General features: G+C 36.3%; 1 protein-coding gene across 1 annotated transcript in view; it reads left to right on the top strand.

Annotated features, from left to right (window-relative positions):
- The first annotated feature begins 7,249 nt into the window (after nucleotides 1-7,249).
- Nucleotides 7,250-22,251, top strand: part of LOC149807908 (something about silencing protein 10-like) — a 54,340-nt gene continuing 39,338 nt past the window's right edge. Inside the window, exons 1-5 of the mRNA XM_089971835.1 lie at nucleotides 7,250-7,402; nucleotides 9,429-9,564; nucleotides 13,853-13,906; nucleotides 15,395-15,539; nucleotides 19,186-19,260. Coding sequence (XP_089827961.1) covers nucleotides 7,392-7,402; nucleotides 9,429-9,564; nucleotides 13,853-13,906; nucleotides 15,395-15,539; nucleotides 19,186-19,260 — 421 coding nt within the window. The 5' untranslated portion in view covers nucleotides 7,250-7,391. The remainder of the gene's footprint in view (nucleotides 7,403-9,428; nucleotides 9,565-13,852; nucleotides 13,907-15,394; nucleotides 15,540-19,185; nucleotides 19,261-22,251) is intronic.

Here is a 22,251-nt window from a genome sequence, read left to right as displayed (position 1 = left end):
TTGCTCTGATTGAAGTCAGCCCCTTGCAACATTGTTGCCATGGGCAGTACCATGACGTCAATTCCAATTGTCGCTTAACAGTCCCATACCCTTGTCATTATACTGTCCCAATATTTTTATCGCTCTATAGTCCCACCATATTAAATTTCCCCATGTTAAATTCCCCTTGTCGCCAAAGGTTCCCAGGGCCTTCTTGACAGGGATTTCCATTGTCGGTAAAGTGTCCCCTTTAACTACTGACAACCATTGGAACGTCCTCCTCCGTTTCACCAGAAAACTTTATCCCATCCTGCCAAACACGTTCCTAGAAATGACAAAAAGGAGACGAAGACCGAAGAAAAAAGGAAAGAAAAGAAGCAGCTACAAAGTTGACGGCGAAAGACACTGCCACGGTTACGTAAGAGAACCATAAAAGGGAAGATAGTAGAATTAAAAGAGTTTCTAAAACGTTTTCCTAAGCACTTAAGACACTTTCACCTACACCTAACAAGAAAGAAAGCTTGGGTCAAAACGATTATGGTGACTCCCTCTTCGGTAGAAGAATGGATGAATTATAGAGGTGTGACTTATGTAGAGGTGTTTTAAATTTCGGCTTGAATGGTTCCTTTAGCTTCCAAGACAAGATCAGAGTTTGTGCCACCTTTAAAACTAATATTGAACCTAACTGATCGATACACTGCGATAGCAAACTGACAAAAGCACCAACCTTTTCAACCAGAAATTTAGAAAAGAATTTTAAAAAATCCCAGACACATGTTTTCATCACTGAAAATCCTGAAACTAAATACTTTATCGTGAAAAGTTTTCAACGAACATTGAATGAATATGTGTGGAGACATTTTACACACCAGCATACTTTTAATACATTGATCTGTTACCACTTCTCGTGAAAACTGTCAGTAACATCGCAGAATTTGAAAATACATTACATTCAGGTTTCGTTACTGCGTACAACAGTTCCCAACAGTGATTTATTTTCGTCTTTAACTCCGTGCAGTTGAAGTACCGACTTTGGTTTCCCACTGCTGCACGAGCAAAAGTGCCCGCGGTGAGAAACCCAATTACCGTATTCTCTCTTACTGTGGATTTCACAATAACCATTAACCAGGATACCTAGAGTTAACAGTTGTTGTCTTATCACAATTCCAGTGGCATCACAAGGGGGTGCGGACCGCACCGGGTGACACCATCAGAGGTGGTTAAACCAAAATGACCGTAAAAATTTTGAATTTTTGTGCAGGAAGAAGGTCCATGGGGATGACACAATGAGTTACCGCACATGACTGTCTATACAAATTTTGAATTTTTGTGCAGGAATGATGTTCATTGGGGTGATACCATGAGTTACCGCACCGGGTGACACCAACCCTAGTGACGCCACTGCACAATTCGACAAGTTTTGTAAGGAAGCTGATCGCATTACGGGAGGAATCGTCACCTGTAGAGCTGATTCTGGATGAGGAATCGCAGAGCTCTTGGGGGTTTCGTGTAACCCGTACGCTGTTGTAAATGGTGGCTCCTGAGGGACCCTTCAGAAAAACTGGGATTCATGCATTGTGACTCCTTGACATTAGACGAAAGCTGTGGAACCGGAAGTACGTTGTGATGCTGAATTGGACGCCATGATGTACACATCTTCCGTTTTTTATTCAATATTAAGTACGAGTGAAATAAATAATAATGTATTACTATATGAGTGAAAATCGATAATATATCCTACTTGTGGATGAAACATTGCTCATATTTTTGTACAAATTCTATGCATTAGATACCCATGGTGATGGATTTGTGTTTAAATAAGACAAATGGATCATTGATGGTGATAGATGTTCTGATTAGTTCCAGTTATGAACGATATAATTTTCTTAGAAAGTTGTTTAACTCAGTGCGCATCATTCTTTTAAATCCATTGTTGGACTTCATGTACACGAGTACAGTGTCTGATTCGTTCGTCGTTCAATTACACTCTTATGTTGGCGACTTTCGCTTTATTCAGATATACGAGAGGCTGGTGGTCCGTTTCAAGGAAACATTCCCTTCCGAACACGTACGTGTGAAATTGTCATATTCTCCACAACAGTGCCAAACACTCCATTTTGAGAGAGCAATTTCCTACTAACATCAACAATTGGTAATTTTACCCTCTCTTTCTCCTGTAGCAAAATTGCTTCTAAGCCTGTGTCGAAGGCATCAGTTCTCAAAATGAACGCGTTATTCAGCTGTGGTAACTTTAGGACTGGTGTACTTATGACGTTTTCCTTAATAGCGTTAAAAGTGGTCCTAATCTCGAGGTCTCATTGCGCTCATTCAATGTAGTATTTGTTTCAACGTTCCGTTAAATTTCTCCATTAATCCATTTGAACACGGGATTAGACGGTGCTGTACGCAGCTTGTTAAATGACAACAACGTAAAACTGTCTGCCATGCGATCCTAGAGACCCACAATCTGTGAAAACCCTCTCAGGCACCCCTACCCTGCAATACATGTCAACAAGTGCCTTGGGCACACGTTCGGTTTCAATATAAATCCCTTGCTAGGTCGCAAACAAGAATATAAATATGTGCATTATACTGCATAAACCAAAGCTACATAGCAAACATTCAAAAGTAAAGTTGGTAATACAGTAGTTATAACTTACAGAAATTAATAAACGTACATACCTCTACAGTTGAAGATGTGCACGTCCTTAAAGCAGACTGCTGACTGACAAGAAATGTACGTACGGTGAGGTATTTATACACATACATAGTCTGTGCATTGTAGGCATTCGGTTCGTCCCATCGAGAGCACTTCGCACGTGCGGCATGGGATGAACCGAACTCACTACTTCGAAATACGACACAATAAACATAAATCACCCTCGGGCATCGTTGTACACAAAAAAACGAAACCTGAGTACATGTATTCAATAAATAAAAGAATTTATACAATTCCGTGACATTATTACCGTTCTTAGTGTTGTGCTCTCCTTTGAAAACAGAAATGGTGCAACATGTGCTAGAGCGGAGTGATTAAACATGTAGAGTACAGCCCTGACTTATGTATTGAATTTGTCCTAGAAAGACGTTCCAGATATCATCACTTCATTGGTCTAAATCTCAAACTTCGTCCCACTGCGTGTCCGCAGAATAAAACCGGCTTCAGACACACTTGCCTGTCTTCACAACTTTTTCTTTTCCGTATCGCTATGTGCAATCTTGGTAATGGCACACTAAACTTTCAAACATGTTGTTTGAGTCGTCTTGTGAACAGTTAACTCCATAGGAGAATGCGCATAAATATATATATATTTGTTGTTGTTGTTGTGGGGTTTAACGCCATATTTCAGCACATGATAGGCTATGCATGGCGGCCAGTATTAATGGTGGAGGAAGAACCCGGGAAGAACCACCGACCCACGAGAAGCTACTGACACGCACACACACACACACACACACACACACACACACACACACACATATATATTCTCAGTATTGGAGTGGAGACGGAGGTATAGCACCCAAACAGTGCAGTATGAGCGAATGTGCAGCACCGGAGGACTTATGGTAGTAATCCAATAATGCGAAGATGTCTTTCTGGTGAAAACAGAATGTTGGGAAAGATATTTGGAGATGTTAGTAGAGCCAACACGATAATTGTATCCTTCATAGCTAAAGAAATCGTATGCCATTATATTGCTATACATTCTGCTCCTTAAAACGATAAGGGTTGCGATTGTCAACGAAGAAAGAAAAATGTTTCTGCATGCTGCATATTGGTGCAGCAAAAACCATGCTAAGAAATCACCAGAAGAATTTGCATCACCAAAGATGCAGAATGCGGAAGCCTAGCACAACAAAGAGCGTACACAAACTATAGATCTCCAGTCTGGCGAATGTAAATGAACTTGTTTCTCTTCGGATTTGCATCGAGGAAGCAAACGAACCTGTCTGTTTTTGCAACCATGCGATAACAATGATAATCTTACTGAAGAGGAAGAATATCCAATACACTGTTGTTTCCTGGAGACACAATCCGAACAGGTAGGGAACTTAGAGCAATATCACTTGCAACTTTATAGCAGGATGGGATATATTCACACAATGGACTCGGACAAAAGGACCGACTGGTTGTATTGTTGATTACTCCATCGAGTGCACAATAGTCCTGCCAAATTCCATAGACAGAACTGGAGAACCCTTTGGCGATCGGACGACAAAAATTGGTTCCAGCCCTTCTTCCGACCATGAAAACAAATCCTTTAAAACAAGAGTCGACAATACCAAAGAAACCGAAACCGTTTGTTCGCCCAGGTGTACCACGCGCAGACAAATCTTTCGAAGCTCTTCTATGCTCTTCGTGCACATATTTTGTAGCAATCCGTCTGATTTGGCGTCCCAGATATCCATGGCATAGTCGGGTGAGGAGTTGGCATAAAGACCTTACTCCATTTATATCTCTCCGTTTTGTATCTGTCATTTAGTCTGCCCCAGAGTACATACATTGGATTCAAGGCGATAGGGAAACTGTCGATGTAACTGTCATTTAGTCTGACCCAGAATACATACATTGGATTCAAGGCGATAGGGAGACTGTCGATGTAACTGTCATTTAGTTTTACCCAGAGTACATACATTGGATTCAAGGCGATAGGGATACTGTCGATATAACTGTCATTTAGTCTGATCCGGAGTACATACATTGGATTCAAGGCGATAGAGAAACTGTCGATGTAACTGTCATTTAGTCTGACCCAGAATACATACATTGGATTCAAGGCGATAGAGAAACTGTCGATGTAACTGTCATTTAGTCTGACCCAGAGTATATACATTGGATTCAAGGCAATAAGGAACTGTCGATGTAACTGTTATTTAGTCTGATCCAAAGTACATCCATTGGATTCAAGGCGATAGAGAAACTGTCGATGTAACAACTGTTATTTAGTCTGACCCAGATTACATATATTGGATTCAAGGCGATAGGGAAACTGTCGATGACGTTAATTTTGGAGTCGTCTCTGTTCCTCCATTGGATATTAAAGATGAAATGGGTTTGCATTCTAAATTACAATTATGTGCACGTTGAATGAATGTGTTGTAATAGAAGATTTTAATGCCATAACTCATAACATCAGTGATTAGTTGGGAAAAATTCGATCCTTCTTAAATACTACTGTTTTAGTGCCGATTCCATCAAGTTTGTCAATGATAACCTTAAACATTCTCGATGAGTATAATTACCAAAGAAAATATTAGGGAAATTAATAACGCTGGGAAAATTGTAAGGAATATGTGTAAAAATAATGATCTTAATATTTTTAATGGAAGCTGTGATGGCAGTACAAGCGTTGGTTCAAGAACTTTTCGACATACACAAGTTATTGGACATTCTCTTGTTTCTAGAAACGCTCTGAAATATGACAATGTCTGCACACATGAACTAACCCATCTATTACAAATGGTCGCTCCGTGTTAATTACACATTTTTGTTTTACTACAAAATTAAGCAATTCTTTTTATCACATGTTATCACAAAAATTGCGACGATAAGAAAATATTGAGGCTGAATTTGTTAAAAATATCGAGACCTGTAAAATTAGATGAGATAGTAAAGAAGACTTACGATACACATAATAGTATATAATCCATGTATCAAAATAACACCAAACAGTCTATATTCATCATTTGCATCATTATATTATAACACCAAACAGTCTATATTCATCATTTGCACCATTATATTATAACACCAAACAGTCTATATTCATCATTTGCATCATTATATTATAACACTAAACAGTCTATATTCATCATTTGCACCATTATATTATAACACCAAACAGTCTATATTCATCATTTGCATCATTATATTATAACACCAAACAGTCTATATTCATCATTTGCATCATTATATTATAACACCAAACAGTCTATATTCATCATTTGCACCATTATATTATAACACCACTTCCGAATGTTTTGCAATAAAAATTATGTTTGGAAATAATGCCACAAGGCTCGCAGAACATATCACCATGTAAGAAACATAGATAACACTAAACAAACAAAAACAAATAAGACAACTCTTTGTCAAATCTTATCCGAACTGATCTGAGTTTATCCGGATCAAACAGTCCCTAATAATCTTTATTGCCTTTTAAACTTTGCCTATAACTAGTGAGCGTTTTATATGGTAATACCTTGAAAAATATGAGAGTCCATCTCGTTCATTCTCTGCAAAAATGCTTTTGCCAACAGGAGTTCTGCACACGCTTAATTATGACGTCATACAGAGGTATTCCATGGTTCGTACAGGCAAACGATAGAAACACAAATCGGCCATGTTCATCAGGTCGTGAAATATAAATCTGATGTAATTCGGACCCATTGAGAACAATATTTTGAATTACTTTTATTCACATGGACTCGGGCACAATTATTACTTCCGGAAGAATGTGATGCGTGATGTGATGTGACGTGATTTGGATTTTTAACGTAGCTTTAACAATTTTTCAGTCATATCGCTACGATGTCTGCAGTGTGGCAGTTTACAGTGATGTCTAGCACTGGGGCATCATGTCGCAGACATGTAACATGATGTCCCACCCAGTCACGTTATCCTGACATCAGGCCGACCAGTCCTAACACTAACCTCTTAATGCTGAGCGCCTAGCGAGGCAGCTGTTAGTACCATTTTTGTAAGTCTTTGGTATGATTTGGTCGGGGTTTGAACACACGACCTCTCGTACCCGAGGCGGACGCTCTAACCACTAGGCCACCGGAGCGGTCTCGGAAGAATGTAGTCTCAGTCTATTTTTACAGCACGTTTTCCCCCATTTTTCATTTTGTCGTAGATAAAAGTGAGTAATTGTTTATTCTTTGGAATTGAATCATTATGCTGTGGTTGTTTGTGTGTATTTCGGCGACATTGCAAGGGCCGAATCGGAGGCCGGGATCCCTCCAAAAGAAAAATTTACACACACACACACACACGGAAAAAAATAATGGTGTCCCGAGTACATGGAAAAACGGAGAGAAAATAACTATCTGAATAACTTTGGCTTTTGCGTTCGTAAGATATGAGGTACACTCCACCACAGGCAGTTCACCAACACATCGAAGTGATGTGTATTCCTACAACTGCATCCGAGGTTACTTCGCAACCGGACGGAAATGGCCGAGCGATATTCCCATAGACGAGCCTGCATAGACTGGTAAAAAAGATCAGAGTCTATCTGAATCATTTGGCTTGTCTTGCAGAAATAGCCGAGGTAGTCAGAATGCACGCACTTCGGTAATGTTAGGTTAATCTAGTCGATAATTTTGGCTGCCATTCACGTGTTGCAAAACATCGGAACATAACCTTTTCATTTGGACAAGTTTGATAAATTAGCCAGCCTTTAAAGAACATGTCGAGAAAGTAAGATCTTGATCATTTGATTATATTAATTATTTACGAGTTTGTTTTTATTTATCCACTTTGTGAGCAACAATCAACACCCCTGAAAAATTTACCCACAGGTGCTCGACGCGAGATTGCTGTTGAAAAATAAGCAGTAATCTGAAGGAAAAATGATCATACCGAGTGTCAAACTTGCATCAGATTACTCCCTTGACTCGTTCTGACACAGAACCTTGTCTATCATACTATAAAAGAGTCTCTTTTATGGTATGATAGACAGGGTCCTGTGTCAGAACAGGTCATAGGGTAATCTGAGGCAATTTTGTCACTGGGTATGATTGTTTGTTTCCTTCATATTATTGCTCTTTTTTCAGCATCAAGCTCGCGTCTAGTGCTACAATGAAAGACCGATCACATGTTATTTATTTTAGTGCTGTACGCCCAAAACATAAATATCAAAACTGAATTCTCACATTGTCGAGCACCTGTGAATTTTCCAAGCATGTCCGTCATCCCAAAATTTATTTACATAGAGATTTTATTTGGATAAGGCAGCGAAATAAAAATAATTTAAAACAAGAAAACAAAATAACCTGAATTGAAATCCTTGAAGGATTTAGGGATTTACATTAGTAGATGTACAGGGTTCACATCGTAAAAGAATGGTTCATTATCGAAAAGTTTTAGAATATGTTTCGGCCACTTGGAAGCCACTGGTTGAAAGGAGCTATTCAGAACTTTATTAGGTGCTTTGGTCTATGCAGGAGAGAGAATTTAGTAGTCTCATCTTTACAGTCCAGATGAACTCAAACAGATTTAATTGAAATTTATAAGTTTTTAAATAAGAATCTTTCAGACAGGTATTTCAAGAATGCTTACCTAGTTTAAGAGGACATGCTAAAACATTACAAAAGCAGTATGGTAAAACATATGTTTGGAAGTAGTTTTTCTTGAAACAGTTGAACTATACTCAGATCCAAGTAAAAAGGCTACTATTTAAAAGAAAACGAGAGCAGTCAACCAGGTCACTTCTTTGGAAAGTGTTTGTAGAAAGGACATCTATCAGTAAGTTGATGTGTGTATTCTCTCATTCACCCATCAAATCATATTGTTGGGTGTTCCCCACATGGCAACACAACAATCCCAAGCTCTGTAGTGTTTGAAGATGCAAATACAGAGACACATTGCTTCTGAAATTATAGAATATAGAAATTTGTCTTGTTTTAAGAGCTGAGGGTCCATGACCAGAAAATGAAAGTCCTGGGAGCTGGGACTCTCTATGGAGAGTTCTGCATTTGTCATTTTTCATAGAATGTATTTTTTTGTGTCGGATTTTATTATCATTTTTACCATCTTATCATTGACATCACAGTGATACCATGGTGGATAGAAATAAACTTGAGAGCTGTGAAGGACAGTACTGAATGGAGCTCAAAAGCGCAAAACCAGCAACCATTTACAAATCTAATCAGTGTCAGCAATATAATTTCATGGTGTTTGTTTTTGTAATAATATTATTATATGTTTTTTATCTTATAGGTGTTGTCTAATGTTGTAAAGCGCTTAGAGCTTCTAAAGATTAGGCGCTATACAAAGTCCTCATTATTATTATTATTATTATTATTATTTACAAATCTAATCAGAGTGTTGGATTAGAATGAGTTCTACTTAAGTCCTTTAAAGAGGTGGACAATTTTTATTGGTTTTGATAAATTGTAGACTGTCTTGTCTGCACCAAGTGTTTATGGTTTTGCCATCCAGGGAATGATCTAAATGGCCAGTCATGCAGACACACTAGATAGCATGGAAAGGAGCTACAAATCAAGTTTAATGGTCTGCTGAACTGTTATGTAGGGTGCACAGTTTATTAGCATTGTAAGTGTACGATATCTCTTTCTAACAGAAACAAGATATGTGGTAAAATAGCTAATTTTTGCCTAGTCTATAAACTCTTGATATTGAATTGTCTAATCATTCATTCATTCCAAGCACTGTAATATTTAAAGTTACTTCACTTTTAAAAAACAAATACGTTACATTCCAGAGGAAAAGGAAAGGGAAGGCTAAAAGGTCAACAAGTGGCATTGCTAGAATCAGATGATGAAGGAGATATGCCAGACCCGACATCAAATGAATACTTCTATGATGATGTGGATGAGTTCCATGCATCTAGGGAAAAGGTTAATGTTTGCCTATTTCAGTACTAGCAAAGTAGGAGAAGGAAACAATAGTTTTTTTTTTTAATTCTCTCTCATTGCCATAACTGAGATGTTCAACATCGGTCTATCAATTTGTTATCTGTACTCTCGACAGTTTGTAATGAAATATACAAACTATCTTACTCAAGTAATTTTCTGAATGGTGTGAAAAATAATGTTTGCCCTGTTCTTTGTTGACTATTTGGAAATATGCAGCTTTTTAGTTTACTAAGTTGATGATTGCCTTTAGGTTTAAGACCAGATTTTCAACCTCAGTGTAGCTGAAGGAATAAAATAAAATGTGTTTTGCAAGTTTGCTTCAGCTCAGAATTTCTTATCAAATAGGGCTAGTTATATTACAGGGTTCGCAATAGACACATACCGTCTGATTCTGATGTTTGGAATTTAAATTTGAATCATTTCTGACTTATGGAGTATCCATTCTGTGTGTTTCTATGATGCTTGAATGATTTGGGCCAGAGCATTGGCCCTAATTACCATTGATTCATCTTTGGCATAGTGTTAGGACTGGTCGGCCTGATGTCAGGATAACATGACTGGGTGGGACATCATGTTACAAGCTCTGCGACATGATGCCCCAGTGCTAGACATCACTGTAAACTGCCACATTGCAGACATCGTAGTGATATGACTGAAAAATTGTTAAAGCTACGTTAAAAATCCAAATCACGTCACATCACATCACACATCACATTCTTCCAGAAGTAATAACTGTGCCCGACTCCATGTGAATAAAAGTAATTCAAAATATTGTTCTCAATGACTACAAATTACATCAGATTTTTATTTCATGACCTGATGGGCATGGTCGAGTTGTTTCTATTGTTTCCCTGTACGAACCATGGAATATCTCTGTATGACGTCATAATTAAGCGTGTGCAGAACTCTTGGTGCAAAAGTATTTTTGCAGAGAATGAACGAGATGGACTCCTATTTTTCAAGGGTATTACCATATAAAGCACTCACTAGTAATAGGCAAAGTTTAAAAGGCAATAAAGATTATTAGGGACTGTTTGATCCAGATAAACTCAAATCGGTATGGATAAGATTTGAATAAGAGTTGTCCTATTTGTTTTTGTTTGTTTAGGTGAAATGAGAAATGATTGTGGCAGAAACACTAGCATTATTACTTTGATTTTTTTTGTTGTACTTTTTAATTGTTATTGATTTTTTCAAGATGTTTTTAGAGGAATAATTTAAAGGCAGTTTATATATGTTCTCGTTAAATTCTTGTCAAAATTCTGAAGTATAAGCTTTGTTCCAATGCAGAAAACAACCCCATGGCTAATAAATATAGAAATGAGATTACATCCAACATAGAAATTTTCTCCACAAGATGAACGTAGATTGGAGGAGTAATGGGGAGCATTCAGCAACTTTTTAAAATCAGCCGGTGGAAAACTGAAGTTTGAACTTTATTGCAGGCAGAACATGGTTATTTTGTCATTGAGACATTTTAATCATACAAAGAAGACGTTCTATATTCTTTGCAAAATAAAGTGATCAGAAAAGCTATTAGGAGCCACCTGTTGAGTGTGAAACGTAATAATCATAATTAATGTTATCAGTGGTCACCAGTCAGTGATCTTTAGAAGGAAACTAAAAATGCTTGTCAAAAATATCTGTTCAGTGAACTAAGAGATATACACCTTCCATTTTCATTGAATTGTCATATACTGGGTTGTATTAATCACAATGACATCCATTTTCTTTTCTGTCTCAGAAATGACCTGCCAGTGATAATCATTATGACAAACTCCAAGGTACTGAAAGTTAAAAACAGTTCTAGGTAGAAAAAGAGTAAATATAAAGTTGTAAGAAATCTTTAGCATCAGTTTACTCCACGAATAAGAAACAACCCCAACTATGAGCTCATGACTAAAAATAAATACGTATTTACTCAATTCAGATATGAGTGGAGCACCAATTGATTTCAGTCGAGTCAGTTCAACAGAATTTTTGAACTGCATTTACAGGCATTAGTTTTGGATTCTTTTTTCAATTGATTCAACGACATTAATCATCTATTAAATTTTCAGTAGATTATACAGTCAACTGTCTGTATGCAATATTGTGCTTAAAGTGAGACCGTAGCAGTCATCGTTTATATTTAAATGACAAAACGTACATTATGGTAACTTCAGAAGTAGTTGTCAGGCAAAGTGAGCCATACATAAAATAAAAATGTAATGCTGCCATTAGATCAGTGAAAGTTCTTTCTCCAAAGAGACACAAGTCAAACTCTGGCAGCCAAAATGGCAAACCTAAGAGAATAATTTTCAGTCATATTGTGTTGATAATTATCCACTGCTTGAATTTAGTGACTGATGAAAGTTGTTTTGCAGACAGTATCCCAGACACAGCTCTTAAGTGCTGGTTTCGGGTGACAAAAATATTCCAGACACAACGGTCAACTGCTGGCTTAGTGCTGGTTCCTGTGGCAGACATGTACTTGGGCATTCTTTAAAATTCAGCTTTTTCAATATATACGACTAAAGAAGGGAATGTAAAATGTCATCCTATGTTTCTGAAAAATTAGGACATTTGAAGAAATGCATTTGTTTGCCATGTATTTCTTGTGTTATTTCAATGGATTAAAGTGCATATTTCTTGTTTAATCAAGGCAAGGCATGTTAATTTTGGGACAAGTGAAAATGTTTGCAAAACCAGTTGATTTTCTGAAACTACATGTCCTTGACAAGTGGAAGAAAACAAAATGTGATCAGCCCGGGTTTGAATTCCTTAATTTGAGTGTTTGTGACTGCAGGGTAGATTTTTAAGCTTGTATGCTTCGCAATTCAAGTAGGGTAGGTTTGTTAGGGGACCTGTGTGTTTTCTAAAGTATCAGGCCCGCTCAGGATATCTGCCTCTTTGTGTCCTTGGCAAAGGCAGATTATTCCCATTTCCTCAGCATGATAGTAAGGTGTTTAAAACCAACCAACCAAGATGTTTATTCTTTTGTTATGTGGCTTTTTAAAGTTATACAAGCCATGTCATATGAAAAACATGGTTTTTAAGTTCAAGGCCCACGATATTCATTGGAATCTGGTTGTATAAAATTAATGGGATAGATGGCTATTTTTTATGTTAACCACATTTTTGGTACATCTCTCTCTCATTATAATGAGCCTTGTTATAATATGATTACGGGTATAATGCAGTACTACTCTGGACTCCATGACCAAAATCATACCAATGTATAACAATATGGGGGTCAATGAAAACAAGTTGAAACTTAATCATATATCTTTATTTTGTTTTCTAAACACCATTTTAAAAAAATTTAACAGTGCCTGCTATACTGCGGTTCCATGCTTTATTCATTTTTAATCATTGCATCTGGCATATTTTAAAGAAAAACATTCTGTACAAGTACTTCTGGAGCTTGGTTAGTAAAGTCACTTTTCCATGGGACAGATATTTTCCAGGAAAAAAACAGTACCCATTACTGTAATACACATTAACTGGAAATTTGCTTGTCATAATCATAACATAAAAAAATGGCAGGTGACAGAGTCATCCCATGTTTTATACACATTGTTAAGATACTACCACATTTTAATTATACCATAAGAAAACCTGGTCAGTGGATGTCAGTGTCTGTCTATGCTGGCATTCATTGTTCATATCATTTTGATGTTGGTATACATCAACAATAACCTATGGCATATTATTTTAATAATTCGTAAATCTGATTTTTTTCAATATAAACTTTTGAGGTGGGATTGCTTTTTATAATTATGTATCTATATACTTGCAAAACAATCTTCTGTCACCATGTAAGTTTTTCTTTCCAAATGTATCCATGCATGTATGTAACATGCTAATTTATTATAGAGTGACCGAGTGGTCTAAAGCGCTGTTCATTACGGATCACTGCCATCTCACCTCTGTCTGCGGCGGTTCGAGTCTAAGATTCAGCCAATGTGGGCATGTGAGAAAGCTTGTCAGTAGCTTCTCGTGGGTCGGTGGTTCTTTCCGGGGTTTTCCGGGTTCTTCCTCCACCATTAATACTGGCCGCCATGTATAGCCTATCATGTGCTGAAAAATGGCGTTAAACCCCACAACAACAACAACAACAACAAATTTGTTATATATTAGGGGTCTTATTTTACATAATGTAAAAAGCTGTAAAATTGTCTAACGCTTTTTTTTTGTTGCAAAGTCAGAAATTTATAGGGTGCATTACCAGTTATGTGTGCCACAAATTGCATCTTTGCTTATTTAATTATCCTATTTTTTCATGCAGATACTTTTGGAGAGAGGAGTTCAGAATGAGGGGCCTGCAGCTGATAGCAGTGAGGTATGATGCTAATTGAAAGATTTGCCCACTTGATCTTCCTGTGTACCTTGGCACACATATTGACATTGTATTTTTTTTTTTGTCTGACACGAGACAAAGGTGTCACTTCTGGCATCAAAAGCTGAGGTATAAACATCAAGATTTGTATTGATGCATTGTGCGAAAAGTCATTCACAGGGGTTATATATCAGAAGCTTCACATGAGGTATCATGGACCCATCCATCCAACAAAACGAGTTCATGTTTTCCCATATAAATGCAGTAACCTTTTCATTATATGCTCATTTTCTTATTCTACCTAAGGCTTAATTATATAAACAAAATACACTACAAGAAACAAAGTAAATGAATTTATGTTGTATTCCAAACTAAATACACAAGCGCAGATTCATCATTACACAAAGACAACATTATTAATGCACATATAACTCTGCCCAGATAAATTTGAACTTGGCATGCGCTAGACATAAGTTTTGAAAGAAAATGGCATTTTTGTCTACTTAAAATTGAAATTTGGAGTCATATTGTGAATGAATGCGCATTGCAGCAAGTTTTCCATTTGATCAGGAATGAATATATTTTGGTATTTTTGTCAATTCTACAAAATTTTGTTGTTATGGACTAGATTTATCTTGCAAATTGTACGTGAAATACATCAGATTGAAGCAGTGCGGGAGAAGCTTGTTTACATCTGCAAGTGTGTTTGTTCTGTCATTGACTATTTGAAATCATAATGTGGGGAAAATATGAAGTCTTTCAATTGCAATTATCAAACAGACGTTATTGAATTTAATGTTTATTTCATTTAGTACAGTAAGGAGGATGTAATTGCACTTGGAATATTGTCGAAATTACAGTACAATTTCGAAATGTATGATCAAGCTTGAGAACTCATGACATGGTTCATGTAATTTGGATTTGCAGAACTGAGAAAGTACATTTTGAGGAAATTCAGGATGTAAAACTAAGTATATTTTTTGCCATTCTTATTACTAGCTAAAGGAGACCGTTTATGCCTTGTAACTTGCATGTTATTTGAAGGTACCAAGCAGTTTTATGAAATCTTGCATCTATCGCCAAAATCCTAAACATTATGTCAAAAAAGTTAATGCGGAATGTAGCAAAGCAGCTGGTATGTGGCTGTCCACGAAACATCTGCTTTAGTTATTCAGAAACAAATTTAATCAACCGAAACATAAAATGTACATGATTTGTTTACAAAGTAGTTCCTAATACACTATTGGGCACACATGTCCTGCACGTGGGTGCAATATGGTGTTCAATATCGTAAAATACTGAACGATTCTGACAAGGTAAAGTTAACGGAGAAAAAAATGAGCATATAATAAAAATAAATATAGACCAACATGTTAAAATTAAAGTACATCATCCAATCCCCATACGCAGACAGTTCCTTCTTCCTCCTCCCATCACTCTCCTTCCACAATAAATCAGTAGCTTGGTCATTATTTCTGTATACAATTTTAGGAAGAGGAGATTTTGGCGTTGGAAACAGACTCGGATGATGATGAGATAATGAAGTTGACCAAGTCCCAACTGAGGAGGCTGAATAGGATGAAAAAGAAGAAGGAGATGGACAGTGATATTGAGGAAGCTGAAGATGAGGAGGCCGGTAAGATATTCAATCCGTATAATTTCCTGGGTTTACGTCGGGTTTCTGGCTTCACCTAGACCAATAAGTATGATCCAAGTTTGGATCGTAACATTTGTTATATCCTTTCCTTCATTCCTGTATAATTGACCCCTCAGTCTATTCCCCATGCAGTCAGTCATCATTCACATAATGAAAATTCGTATTGACTGTTGACCATTCTAATTACCCAGCTTGGTGTGAATGTCTAATTAATAACATTTTTCTCCACTTCTGTAGCTACCTGTCTACTAGATGTACTTCAGTTTAAGTTTTCACTGCAATACCATACACAACATTTTGTTCACTTCTTACATATTTTGTTTAATTTTGTAAATTTGTATGAAGTATTTGCTTGTGAATTTGGTGGTATTTAAGAGTATTAACTTAGTTACATTGTATGGTAATATTATTTCTTGCGGTCGTTTTTTTTTTTTGATTTTCTCATAATTTCCATGCATTGGGACATGACAATAAAACAGTGTTTACGTGTTTTTATTACATTTCAAAGCACAAGAATAATTATTAATGAATATAATAATACCGTTAATTTTTACGTGAAGTTCAATGTATGGCATATGAAAAGTAAGAATGAATAAGAATGTTTCTTTCTAGCTGATGAAACAAAATACTGCTTAGTTTTTCTGAACAATGTCACTGACACTTTATCAATATCCATCTCATTTTTTTCCCTGACCATTTTTAATGCCTTTCCAAAATCAAATCTCTCAACACTGGGCCCATCAATGGAAATTCTTGTTAAACTTTTTTCAGAGTAGATATACCCATATAATTTTGTAAACTTGTTTTGATTAGATTCTGGTGACTGAACCCCCTCTCACAGACTGCACTAGAAATAGGGGCAACAAGTAACCTGGTAGATGCCTAAGATGCAGCTGGATATAAATCTTTGTTTTTCAGAGCTAGCTTAGTTATATTCTTTGTGCTTCATGCAGACTTGTTTTATAAAGTAAATTTTTAATTTTTCATCGATATAAGTGATTTGGACCTTTTACAGTCGATGACTGGCATCCTTGTAGCGGAATCCTGTGTTACTCAGTTAAGTTCAGACCACAAAAACATGTTATCCAATAATCCATAAAACACTAAGCAGTTCCAAGTGCTTCTTACACTCACAGTTTGCAGTAAACATAAATTAACAATACGTGTAAGTGACACTGAATCATTTTGCCGACCTGTTCGACAACTGAGTATTTTCTCCAGTGGTTCCTTATTTCCTACTGATCACATTTAATTGCTTCTCAAAACTAACTGACAGCTTTGAGTTGGCTGCAGTTATGTCTGAATAACGTCTTATTCATCATCTAACATGAAATCAGGTATTAAGTGGCCCAAATTGCTTATATCAATGAAGAAAAAAAAATTTACTTTATACAAATTCATCACCAACAACTTTCGCCAGTCAGTAAGAAAAAAAAAGAACCACTTTCAAACTTCTTTTGCATTTGTTGCCAAATGTGAAGTCTAGCAGAGGCCTTGGGTGTCTCACCTTGCATGTGGTTTCATGTAGCAATTTCTTGTACATTTGGTATGCTTTTGCCCTAATATGGAAGTCATCCAGAAGAGGATAAATCCTCCAACAACAGTTGGGACAGTCTCTGTTTGCTGTCACACTTTGATCCATTGATGGATTGGATGGATCTGCAAACCAGTCATGCCCATATTCATATACCAATCTGTCTCTGACTTAAAACTTCAGTAAGTGGAAACATTTTGAGCTTTTCATTATTCATTCTGTTAAAATCATGGAAATTACCAGTCTGTCAGACAAAAGTTAGTTCACTGGTAATTTGAAACCTTTATGTTGGTGAGTCAACTATTGGCGACCTTTTCACCACACTGGTATCATATCCACTTGAACAGTTATCATGTAGTGTGTCTGAATCTGGATAACGATATGCCAGAACTGAAAAATAATAACAATTTAGTACATTGCATAATCTTCAGAAGCTCTAAGCACTTTACAATTTTAGATAACATACAAAACATATATGATGACAAGATTACAAAAACAAACATCATGAATTACAAAGCAGAAACATTTAATTTTGAGCCCTTGTCCAATTCATCACAGAACTTTCCATTTTATAAAACGTTTTCTGATAGCTCTAGCTTCAGCTTGTGTTGAGTGAATTGCATACCATATTTCCAGTTCCAAACAACTGTGTCATTTGCCCTGATTATGCAGCCTTGTTTCATCACTTAAGTTCAGGTTGACTTGTACATCCAATCAGAGAATACTCATTTGATTCATCTTCTTGATTGAAACATTGACGGGGGCAAGGACGCAAGATCTGCTTCATGCATTCAGGTACTATCTGAAGTGTTTATGGCACCTGACATCAGGCAGGAAGGCCAAATATGATCTCTGATGCACTACCCTCATGGCTGGTGTTTATGGCATCAGGCAGGAAGGCCAAATATTATCTCTGAGGCACTACCTTCATGGCTGGTGTTTCTGGCATCAGGCAGGAAGGTCGAATATGATCTGTGAGGCACTACCCTCATGGCTGATTTAATTGGAATATGCCGAACTCTCTCAGAATTATATATGTCCCTTGAAGATCACCGCTCATGATATGTGAGTGGTTTCAGTGAGCTAGCTTTTAAATGGAACATTTTGATTTGATGTATATTGAAGGCGTTTGGCTTGCATATTGAGTTCACTTTCTCTAGTTTTTACCTGTGCAGCCTAGCTTCTCAGTAAGGACAGTTGAAAAATATCATGGGGCTTCTGGCAGGCCCCAATAATGACAGCAGCCATCACAACCTTGATTTTGGGTGAGGTTTGTAGCTTTCATTTGATTCATCAGGTAATGTAACACCCTCGTTCTAGGTCATACAGAGTATATCTTATGCTATCCCGTTGATACACTTTTTATGCTTTTGCTGTCTGCACATTAGGAAATAATAATATTATCCGAGTCTGTTTCTAATGCCAATAATTCCATTGAGGATGCCCTTTGAATGATGATGACTAAGAAAGAAGTTGTATCTTATTACCTAATCTTCTAATGCTCATGTGATCAGATAATATATTCAGAGGAGAAGGAAATTTTTAGAGTAAATTATGTTTATCTAAGTAAACTTGCCTGATCACCTTCCAACAAATTCCAGCACCATTGTTGGTGTTTTGCTGAATCTTAAACTGAAGAACATCCACCAATCAGTGACAAGGAAAGGTTATTATAATTGTATCCTGGAAGAGTTTTTTTTCTCTGTAGGTTCTATTATAGCATCTGTATTGTACATGGATGGGAAACACTACTTTTTTAATCTTTCTGGATAGAGGAGGTTGTGGAAGTTATTTCCTGCTAGTGATGGATAAGTATTCGGAGAGAAACACGTTTTCGTATTCTATCTAAATTTCATTAATTGTTCACTGCATCCTTTAAAGTCACCTGACAATATCACCATGATCTTTTCATAGCAAGAAATGCCAGTCTTAAAAGGAGAAGCTCAGTAGATTAGATGGTGGAACAATATTTGTTTTCTTCAGAGAACACTAGATACCTGGATATTGTAGCTATGTTACGTAAAAATGAGTCACAAAATAAAATTTGCTGGAAAATTCTCTAAAATATGGATTTCTTCTGTGTCTTTTTAGGTTTACCTGACTCCAAAGCTTGGGGAGGAAGCAAAAGAAGATTTATTGGTGGCGATGTGGATGATAATGAAATTGGTAAGTGTATTTCACATGAGTGGGAGGCTGAAATTGTCTGGTTATAGTATTACTTATTACAGTGAAATAAGAGTCTTGCTAAATTCTAATTTGGGATACAGTAATTATAATTGTGCTAATTTGGGATACAGTAATTATAATTGTGCTAATTTGGGATACAGTAATTATAATTGTGCTACAAAAAATGATTGCTGTTCATGTTAAAGACCCACCCTGGATGTACATTGAAATTATAAAACAAATTAGACAAAGAAATTGTCTTTTGTCAAGCAAATGTATGCAAAACCCACAACACCTGTTGCTATATTGTCAAAAAATAAATCGGGTTGTTAGTGAAATACATTATTCTAAATATTTACGCAATCATCGATTGTTAGATAAAATGAAAAATTCTTCAGGTAATCCCAAGGGTGGTGGAAACTTGTTAAGACATCCAGGGAAAGTCTAAGAAGAATTCTTGTGATTCATTGATTATAAATGGGGCCATGGTAACAGATAATATAGAGAAAGCTCAAATATTTCTTTGGCAAACAGCCTAGATTACAATGGTAACAGTCAATGCTCATAACATAAGAACATACTTCATGTAACAATACTGTACTACTGATGTGTAGCAAACATATTCAAGAAGTATTCTACCATAAGCATTCAGGTATTGTATTTTTTAGTGATGCCACTTGGAGTGCACATGGAAAAAATTTGTGTGGAAAAGCTTGGGAAATAGTTAATACTTGGAAGTGTTTGAAATATTGATTGGCCTGCCTGGGATAATTGTAATACACAAGAAAACGATCATGTGGAAATATAAATTTGGATGCAAAGAGAATAGTAAAGACAATAATAAGAGTGCAACTTGGGTACTATTATATGAGGAAAATGGATGGGATAGCCTGAATTGGGTCGATCAAGTTCAGCATATGTCATGGAGAACCAAGTGGAGTACCTTAAATAACAATTTTTTACTAAATCATATTTCTAACAATAGGTACTACACATGTGGGCAAGTAGAAACAGCTGAACACTTTCAGTTAGAGTGAAAAAAAAGTATAAAACTCTAAGACATTGTGTTCTTTTCACATTGCTGTACCACCTTACAATTAAGACATTATTATCTGGAAGTCCGAAGTACTCTGATGAAGTTAATATGAAAAATATTTATGGCGGTGCAAACCTTCATAAAATTATCAAAACATTTTTCCTACCAAGACACAGGTCAAAACCACATAGGTGTATTCCATCTTTGCTGGCTGTTATTATATGATCTCTGAAATAATTGAGTATATTGAAGATTTCTCTATATTAGGGGAGGCAGTTTTCAACAAGCTTCCAGCTTTCTATTGAATCTCTTTATAGTATTAGAAATCATATGCAAAGATAATTTCATGAATAAATACTGTTCAAACCAGATACATAATAGTTTCAGTGAAAATATGCACAATGAAGCATACATTTTATATATTTTGGTATTGATTGTGTTGTTGTCTAATTGATACGTACAGAAAGGTAAGGAACATTTATACTTTATTATGTGTCAAGGTCATTAAACAGTATCAGTTCAAGCTGATACTGTTTTATTTTTATTTTCTCAGTAAGATTCCAAAAGAATCTAAATAAAGTGCATATTTCTTCTGACTGCAGTATGAATCATTGTTAATAAAAAAAAAAACAGAGTCATTGGGAGGGGAGATGGATGAAATGATTGATTGCTGGATGATTGACAACTTGACTAAGCCACATACACATAATGGCAGCTGTCTTTTTGTGATATGTTTCTGAGAGAGCGCCTGATAATTTTAGACTGTGAGACTGACATTGATGATTAGCAGTTTCTTAATTAATTAAATTAATTGGTTCATAAATGTGGGTGATAAACCTTAACAACTGCATTGTTGGATGCTTGGTTGTGTATGCTGGTTGTCTGAGGAAACATGTGTTGGCTATTGTTTACCCAGGACTAAGCAATGATTTTACTCAGGGTGTGTTGACAACACAAAAGAAGACTGAATGGCTTTATTGTTGATGGTTCAGTAATAGTTTAATTAACAATTGTCAGTTGTTCAAAGAGCATGGGTCTTGAAAAAGCCCCAAAGATAATATCAAAATGCAGTGATCAACTATTGACACAGTTGAAATTAACATTCACAAACAGAAACTTCTCATATCTATATTCATATAAAGAAAGATGCACAGATAAGACATTTAATTTCCTTTGAATATACTCTCCAATCACATTATGTTAGGAATATTAGCCTGCTGCCAAGTGAATCCAGCCTTACTAAAAGGCAAAAATTGTCCATTTCTGTCAATTTAAATAGACAAAGGGCAATAACTCCTGCCCATTACCTCCTCAGGTGTCGCTAGGTTTTAGCTTCGCTGCTCTACTGGATAACATCATACAGTTTTATCCTCTGACAGTCCATGCCAATTTTGTGTTCTAATTGACTCATCCAACATTTCTTTTTGGATATATTGTGTGGATTAGTCATTCTGCTGCAGGTTCTATACAATCTTTTTTAAAATTTCTGCCAAATTTGAGTGATTTTTTCACCTTTAGGGACTGTGTCCTTTTAAGGCCATGTCACACCACACTATCATTGACCTTTGCAAAGTCATTACAAGTTAGCACAACTTGACTTTTTCACTTGCTCCATTTGTAACGGAGTTGGATATAGGGAGTTTTTAACATGCTGCATTACTATTTTATGCTTTATTTTTCCCCTGTGTAGTTTCACTAGAATGGTTAATAAAATTCTTGAAATGCATAAGTTTAAAGCATAGTCTATAGGTTTCAAGTGCGACACCAACTTTTTCTATTCCTTTGTCCACAACAGGGAGTATATTTATATCAGAGAGTTAGTAACTTGACTAATTACTAATTTATGCTTTGCTTTCTCTTCTTGTGTCATTTCAGCAGAATGTCATTTACATGCTATTTAGGTCTGCCGTGGCTCTTGTTTAATTTATGCTAAGTATGCACTGTCTTTGGTATGC

The sequence above is a fragment of the Sinohyriopsis cumingii genome, chromosome 1 (assembly GCF_028554795.1).
Source record: "Sinohyriopsis cumingii isolate HCF-2022 chromosome 1, ASM2855479v2, whole genome shotgun sequence".
Taxonomy (NCBI): Eukaryota; Metazoa; Mollusca; class Bivalvia; order Unionida; family Unionidae; genus Sinohyriopsis; species Sinohyriopsis cumingii.
The sequence above is the reverse complement of the archived record's forward strand: the minus strand, read 5'-3'. Positions and strand labels throughout refer to the sequence as shown.